General features: G+C 43.7%; 1 protein-coding gene across 6 annotated transcripts in view; it reads right to left on the minus strand.

The window, feature by feature from the left end:
• The window catches only part of STX7 (syntaxin 7), a 34,246-nt gene extending 27,152 nt beyond the window's left edge, over window positions 1-7,094 (minus strand). Inside the window, exons 1-3 of one of the 6 annotated variants that reach the window (XM_071549099.1) lie at window positions 6,993-7,048; window positions 6,505-6,561; window positions 264-403 (exon numbers count right to left, since the gene is read on the minus strand). In XM_071549099.1, coding sequence (XP_071405200.1) covers window positions 264-345 — 82 coding nt within the window. In that variant the 5' untranslated portion in view covers window positions 346-403; window positions 6,505-6,561; window positions 6,993-7,048. Of the gene's footprint in view, window positions 1-263; window positions 448-6,504; window positions 6,562-6,795; window positions 6,816-6,992 lie in introns of those variants that run through there. The other 5 variants (XM_071549102.1, XM_071549100.1, XM_071549101.1 and 2 more) reach the window with 5 other exon arrangements.
• Between the last annotated feature and the right edge of the window lie 1,394 nt (window positions 7,095-8,488).

Genomic DNA, 8,488 nt, shown 5'->3' on the forward strand with positions numbered 1-8,488 from the left:
CTCAGTAAACATCTCAAACAATCTTAAGGAGCCACATAACTGATCAGGACAAAACTGGTGAATGCAGTGTGACACTATATTTCCCTATGGTAGATTACATTTAACCATACATATGAAGGACTGAGCATGATGTGCAGGGAGCCACAAACCTGCCAAGTGAGTAAGCAGAGTCAGACTGAATTCCCATAAATGAATCTGAGAATGGGGACACCCCCATTCCCCATTACTAAAGTTTTATATAAACATGCACAAATGCAACTTACAGCATTGTGTGATCTTCTGGATGTTAGAAGTTATGCGCTGGGCTAGTTGATTAGGGTCCCCAAAACCCGGTCCGTAGGACATGGCTGAGTAGATTTGCTGTCAGGGTCATCCACAATGGGAAAAGTCAGACAGTCTCTACCTATAGAAAATAATCATTGGTCATTGGCTCATAAAGGTCATCATCTGAAAGAAGAATACATAGGAAAAGATTAAAGAAAACTCTTTATACTAATGCTTATGCTCTCCAAAAGCACAGTATTTGCAAGATATAATTTATGTGAACACTTCTGTTAAAATGTATCAAGAATATGGTGTCCTTTTTGAATTTCCTACAATAGCTTTTATTAAGATTCTTAGTACACACAGCTTAAGATCTGCAACTGCTCCACAACAGCCACATCACAGAAACTAAATCCTTTGTCAAACTTCTTATGTATTTTCCCCACTGTAATTGGAGTATACATCTTCATTTGTTGCCATTCCAGAAGAAAACTATGTTTAATCTGAAAACACCAAATCTTCCAAAGAATTACGTCCAAATTAATTATATTGTTATTTCCATACCCTGTATCACCCACCCCACCAACATGACCTAGCCTATACAATGACTGGGGAAAAAACTCAGGAGATATCACACAAGATATCAGAATGAAGAAGGCACATAATTTCCTCTAACCACCAATAATTTGTATCCACTTTGGTTTTAGTTGTCACCTAAATCCTATGAATTGCCACTTTATCCTGTTTCAGCTACTGTGTTTCTCAATAAGAATTAACTTTTCAACAACTTGGGTATTCAAATGCATTTTTAGGGGTGATTTTCCACCCATACAGACCAAATTTCAGCACAAAGTCATATGCTTATATACTAAATATAGACTAACAATACATAATTACAATACACATGCAAATCAAAACAGGCAGTTTCTCTGTTCAGCCAACTAATCAAGGACACAGGCACCCAACACAAACCCACAATTCCATCCAGGCTGTGCTCTTTTGCACATCATCTTTGCCAGTTAAACATTTTAAATTCACCACTTCCCCACATTTGCAGTGTCCAACCCAAACTATGTGCCTTCCAAGCAATGTCCTCTTCTCCTGGCCTGTCAGCTGCTGGTTAACAGACATGGCTAAAACTCAGTTTCAAGGAGAGGGAAAAAGAAAGTCCATTAAATGTGTGAAAAGAAGGAAATTAAAAGGCCAACTGATTTGTATACAACAGCTGTGCTACAACTTGCAAACTCAAGTCCTTACAAACTTTTTTTAATACAAACAATTTACAGTTCTTGTTGTCAAATAGTATTTTCTTTCATCTTCAGAAATATCTGTATTAATACAGGCAGCAACAACCTGGTTGATTTTGTATCTCTGTGATATGAAGTGATCTTTAGTGGAGACAAGACTCTGAAATAGTCCCATCTCAACATTGTGTATCCATCAAAATTTCACTAGGGATGTAACTATAGAGGTCAGGCCCAGCCCTGCTGCCCTGCAAGAGACATCACCTATGCCAGATGAACAAGCTGCTGCTATCAAGAAGACAAGTACTGCATGATTCTGAAATGGCTGCTCCACTAGGGTCCCAAATTGCTTGGAATCTTTAGGCCCTGAGGTATCCCCAGTAATGAACAACCTGATTGCAGACAAGGCAACGGGAAGGGTATTTGCACTCTCCTTCTACTTGCTGCTCAACTGCCCACAAGTCATGCCAGCTCTCTGCAGTATCATTTCCTGGCTTTGTCTGTACCACATGCAGATTCAAGTTATTTTCACTGAAGTCAGTCAGCCAGACAGCCTAAATCCCACTTATCTGGGGCAAACCTGGTGTAACAACCCTTGACCATTTTGGAGACTGTAGGCAACACTGCACTGAATTTGTATTGTAAGATCAAAGCCATGCAAACTTAACAGTGATTAAATGGCTTTATACCCTGGTGTATTGACTGAGTAAGGAAATTTACCACTTAAGTGGAAAATACAATCATAGGCATAAAATTCAAAGAAACTACCTAAAAACTTAGCTTGAAAAAGAAAATTTCTCAGAACTGCTGACAGGCTTTTTTTTTTAAAGTTATGGCTATTTCTAGACACCTTAGAAGCATGCCAACTACAATGCTAGCACTGACTAAAAATACCTTTTAGTTAAATATTATCGTTAATGTTAAAATTAATGTTAAAAGTTAAACATATGGTTAAAGTTAAAATGCAGCTGCTCAGGAGAAGAGACAGCAAAAGACCAAATTACTTGGCATAGAACTAACTGAAATAGTCTTTCACAATCGTTTTTGGTTCTTTCATATTTGTATTCACCAACTATCTGCCTGTAACACTGTTCTTGGGAACATTGTTACAATCAACAGATACAAATTGAATATTTAATCCAAGCCTTGACAAAAGCAGTAATTGCTTCTTTTTTTGTCTTGCGAATTTCTACAGTTAACCATGAGTATCTTTAAACAAGTTACATTGTGATATACTGATGAATGTACAGATTGTACAAAACATAAAATTTTGAGGTTTTCAACTTTCTAGCTACAGAGTTGGGCAGACAAACACAACACACAATGAGAGGATGTTCACATGACAGACTGCAAAGTCCATAGGATATAATTCAGCTTTTCATCTGCACATGTAGATCTCTCTAATTGTTGATACAATTCTTTGTATCAACTCACATACTTGAAATGAGATTCACGGTAAATTTGTAGGATAGCAATGTAAATTCACAGCTGCTTTACTTCATGCAGATCCTTTCACTAGCAATGCTATTCCTGTGTATTTTAATACTGGTCTGTGGAACTGACAGAAAGAGAGGTAACGGGTCAGCCATCAGCACCCATCACCTTTCAACCTTTATGGCATTTCATCCTTCTAGTTCTCACAGCAACATGGGCATCTGAAACAAAAAAACACCCTACTTCCACTCACACACCCTTCTCCTGTTAGTGCTAAGTTAGTCAAACTCCTCTGAAAACACAGCTCGCTGAGCCCTTGGAAAGTCAACTGGTGTTTTGCTGTCTTTGACCTAGACAAGGTCAGGGTTTCAACCACCAGGAAAGAAAACAGGTGAGGACCAAGCATTTCCTTCCATCCAAGGTGACAAAAGCATTCATGAAGATTCTGAATTTCCATAGAAATTAGTCCTTTTCATTTCCACAGCATTTAACTACTCTGTTGTGATGTATTTTGGTATTATGGGCTGCATAACTTATAAAATGGGGAAGTTAAAAACCTGCTGCAGTTGAAGGAAGTACACTGCACATTCGAACTGGAACAGAGCTACATCTGTGGTAGTCTTCAGTTCCTCTAAAAGCTTCAGTCAGGTGTGAGCATTGATTGTACCTTTTATCTTCCCCTCAACATCTGTCTTTGAGTGGGAGTATACCTAGTGGCAACTTATCTTGTAAAGCTACTGAGATAAGTCAAAGGAACTGAGTCTATCAGCACAAATGAAATGAAAAATCAGGACACTTCATCAACACTCCCTGAAGCAGGACCTCACTGCACACACTTGAGGTTTAAAGAATTCAAAGGACTGCTATATATTTTTCATAATTTCCACATTAACTGTTTCCTCCACTGTCACTCCATATTGGAGCAAAAAATAAACTTTTACAATCAACATATTTTGTAGAAAGTTATTTTTTAGGCATAAGAAAAAAATTCACTTTTCTCTTGGCTATCAATGTAGAGACAAGAAAGTGGGAACTCCACAACCGAGCGGCTCCCCAGTGTCACTCCTGAAAGCTCCATCAGCATAAAAGGATGCAATGTGACAAGCACAGCACATGTCAGATCTCACAACAGGCACCTAAATATCATCAAGGGTCCAGTTAGCTACAGTTAAAAAGCATCTAATCTGTTTTGCATTTTCATATTTAGACATTCTAAGAGTCTTCTTTTGCCCACAAATCTAGCCCATATACATTAGGATAAGAACTCTTAAGCAACAGTTTTACTGTTTGAGCAATGTTTTAGCATCAGGATGTAGAAATGTTTACATGGAACCTGAACTTTCAGAAAGAAAAAAAAAGACATGCTGCATTCCATAAAACACTTGAAAATTTAAATCTGATCTGAATTTAAATCTGATTTTACGCTTTTAAATATCAAGAGACAAGTCATGGGGCTTTATGTGACTTGTTTTTCCTAAATAAAGGTCACAGTAACAAAGCTGCTCACAAACAATTTATGACTTCTATTTTGTTCACTACTTCCCCCCCCCCCCCCCGTCCCCTGCAAAAAAGTGCAAAATCCTTCAAGCAGAGTGAAAACACAGCCAAAAGTGATGAACTGCTGAAAGACTTGGGCAAAAATTTTAGCCAGCCACAATGTTAGCTACAGAGGACATCCTCTACAGGACCTGAGGGATTCTCATAACTAACTCATAGCACGTGACTCAGTAAGATACAGGTGAACATTCAATCTGTCACTATTTTCTGTAGTGGCAATGTGAGAGGTTTTTTCTGGACTTATTTCTTTTTTTTTCCTTTATAATTAAGCTAAAATATGTAAGAGCCAGATATATTTTCCACTTTGTGCTTTTACATCTCCTAATGTGCTGAAACCTTGTTCACAAAGGCAAGCTCTAGGCTCTTATATTTCAAAATCAACAGTGGAGCATAATAAACATGCAAACAAAAAAGCAGTAAAAATGCCTTCTTAAAAGAAAAGTTTCCAGAATTTTTTTTGCCATTTAATTTCAGATAGAAGTCAAGCTTAGATCCATATAGGGAAGGAAAAAGAAAGAAAAGTTCCTTTAAAACTTTATTTGCTCTATTGCAGCAACACTAACACAAAAGATTTCAAAAGGTAATTTTCTATCCACACTACCCAATTGCCTCATTCTTGCCACACTAATGATGCTGAAACCAACAAAAACCAAGTTATATCATCTAACAGCTGTAACTACCTTTTTTTCCCCCTGGAAAGAATTATTACAATGTGCCACTGGTCAGTGTTTAGTCATTTTTCCTAGAAACAAATTTGTTGAACAAACTGCAATTTAAAGCAGTGTCATTTAAACTGTCCAGCATGAAAAACTAAATTACAGGAGCCTGAAATACTATTAAGCCTAATGCATCACCAATGCTTAGCATATACAGATAAAAAAATAATATGCTTATAATTGTCTGATCCAACCCCCTTTGATATTTATAATGAACTAGCTGAAGGAATCACGTAGCTTTTATAAGCTTCAGAGAACACATTAGTTCTTGGTGAAATGCCTTAAATAAGAAAATTATGTTTCCTAGAAGCACACAAAGTATTTAAAGGCCTGATGATGAAGCAGGAATAGGAAAATGAACACTAGGGACTGGAACTATTGGAAAAATAGGTAACAGAAGGTATGAAAATGGACCTGAAGTGACCAGTTTGAACTGTCATGTTTCTTGTGCTGCTGGTAGACAAACAACACCTCATAGGAAAATGTATGGAGCAGAAGCACAGGACACCTGGCATCTTAGATGTCCTCACCCAAATCTCCCTACTTAATGGCACCTTGTTCACATTGAACCAAATGCTCAGAACAAGTCCACCGAAGGAGAAGTTATCTTTGCATAAAATCTGACTGCAATGGGTGCCAAGTCCCTCTGAGGCCTACCAGGATGCTTATGACTACATATCACTCACGGTCTCTTTTTTGCTCCTCCCCCAAGAGTTTCACTTCAGTCTAAGTCACCAAGAAGAGTGCTACTTAATATTCTGCCATAAGACTACAAAGGCTGTCTTCATCAAGGCAGCACAAACACAGTTTATAACCATTTAGCATCACTCTCTTCTAATTATAACATATTTTAACTTTTCGGTCCCCTTTTCTTTCTTTTCTAATAGCAGTATTTGCACAAACCCAAGCTCCAAGCAGGAGCAAAGCACAAGCCTGGGTAATGATGCATCTGGAGGGCTCCACTCACAGCCCTCTGCCTTTGCACGGCTCGTTCCCCAGTGGAGGGGGTCACACACATGAGCACATTGCTTCTGACAAAGTATCCTGGGATTGTATCACTGAGCTTCCTCAATTAAGATGCAGTGCCGTCCTTGCATTTCATGCACAGCGGAGTGAAACGTTCCATTTCATTGTAGAGTTTGAAGAAGTGCCCACTCCTGATGCAGAGGGGAGTGATTCACCAGGAACGTAGCGATAACATCGGGCCAGGGGCACGGCGCACAAGGCCACAGCTCGGTATTTACAACGATGACTTTTATAATCTCCCTTTCTCCCGCTAACGTGCTCACCTCGGACCTGGAACTGCACGGGGAGCACTTCCACACGGCGGACGTGCCCGTCCTACCCTGCAATTCCACACAAGCTGCTGTAAATCACCCGCTGTAGGCCCCGACTCGCTCCTCCGAGCATCGCTGGCAGCGCCAAGCCCAAAGCCCTGGTATCCAGGGGTGCCCCGGGAGCGGTGCGGGGTAAAGGGGCTGGTGCTTTCACGACCGACCGCGCTCCAGCACCGCGTGCCCCCCGCGCCACGGTCCCCTCAACCCCGTCTCCCCCGCCTCGCCCGCAGCCGCCCCGCATACCCCAGGGCCGGGCACAGCGCGGCGGCCCCGAACCCAGCGAGGGCCGGTGTGGCCCTGCAGCCCTGCCCGCCGCCCTCTCACAGGCTCCCCGCGACCGGCAGCCCCTCCCCGGCTGGCCGGACACCGCCCTGGGCAGCCCTTCCTCCGCCGGGCGGGCGGACAGCGAACACCCCCAGCAGAGCTCCCGCCGCTCTTACCGGCGCCGGCGGACCCGCTCCCAGGGGCACGGCGGGGGCGGGGGCGGCTGCAGGGCGTGGAGGGGCGGGCACGACTCGGCTCGGCCCGGCCCACCGTGACGGCGGAGGCGTGAGGAGTGCGGCCCCGCCCGGCCGGGGCCGGAGCCGGAGCCGGAGCCGAGCCCAGCCCAGCCGAGCGGGGACGGGGACGGGGTCGGGGTTGGCGAGGGGTCCGGCGAAGGGCCGGGTGTGCGGGAGGACAGCGCTGCTGACGGGTCCCGAGAGCGACCGGGGGAAACGGGACAGCTCCGGCAGCTGCAGCCCTGTGCGACTGGAAAACATGGGGGTGGGAGGAGCGTAATTTAGGGAAAACATGCTGTCGCATCAGGAAGTAAGGGGAAAACATGAGCGAGGCAACAATATTACAGGGAAAGATACGATGTCAGTGCCTTAATACCCTGTTTTTCAGCTCTGCCTTCAGCTTGGGTAATTTCTTCTCTGAGTGTGGACCCTTCAAGGAACGTGAGGGGGAAGTTGGAAGTCTATTTAAAGGTGCCTTTAAGTGCAGAGATAGACCATGCCTAGCTGAGGGAGGGGCTAGCGATGGCAGGAACACGGGGCATGAAGGGCGTGTTCCCACGGCTGCCGCTACCGGGCTCAGGAGGCGGAGGAGGAGGAGGAGGAGGAGGAGGAGGAGGGCACGCGTGGCTGCGAGGGCAGCGGCATCCACAGCTCCTCCTGCCGCAGCTGCCTGAGCAGGACAGACAGGTGAGTCCTGAGGCCGCTTGCACAGCAGCTGGGGCGCTTCCGCATGCTCCGCATCTCTTCGAAGGGAAAGTAACAGGGCTAAATGCTCCCTAGAGCCCCGGGGTTGGGCTGCTGCATCTGCAGGATACCCCCGTGCGCGTTAAATAACACAGCGCAGACAGCCCGCAGCTCCCGATTGCTGGGAATGCCTTGCTGGGAATGCCGTCTCCTGCGCAGAGCCCAGACTCGCCTAGGGAAGAGCTGCAGAATTCGGGAAGTGCAAGTTTGTTTCTGCTTCATCAGAAATAGCTGGGGCAGTGGAAAACTTAATAGACGTCACAACCAAATAATAATAGATAAGTCCGATAAACTGCCAACACAATGGAGCAAAGTTAGAGATCTGAAAAAGGCAAGACTACCCTTTATGCGGGTGGTTCTCTATGGGTTTCAAGTCGTGCTGAAAGGAGACACAACATAGCCTTCAAGACTTGTATGCCTACGTATAGTTCTTATGTCAACTCATGCTCAGAAATGTCATTTTCTCACTTTCATGAATGTTACTAAGGTAGAAAACCATTCTGATGTGCCCTTTTGCTGCAGGAATGCTGGATACATAGTCAATCTGCTTTCAATACGTTATTTTTATTAGCAATTATTTAGTATTGCTATATGTGCAGGTGTTTCCCCCCCAGCTGGCATACTGAAGCTGATCCAAGATGATCCCACTAGATGGTGCACTAATGAGAGTATAATGCAAGCCCCTTCCAAAT

Source organism: Pithys albifrons, chromosome 2 (genome assembly GCF_047495875.1).
Source record: "Pithys albifrons albifrons isolate INPA30051 chromosome 2, PitAlb_v1, whole genome shotgun sequence".
Taxonomy (NCBI): Eukaryota; Metazoa; Chordata; class Aves; order Passeriformes; family Thamnophilidae; genus Pithys; species Pithys albifrons.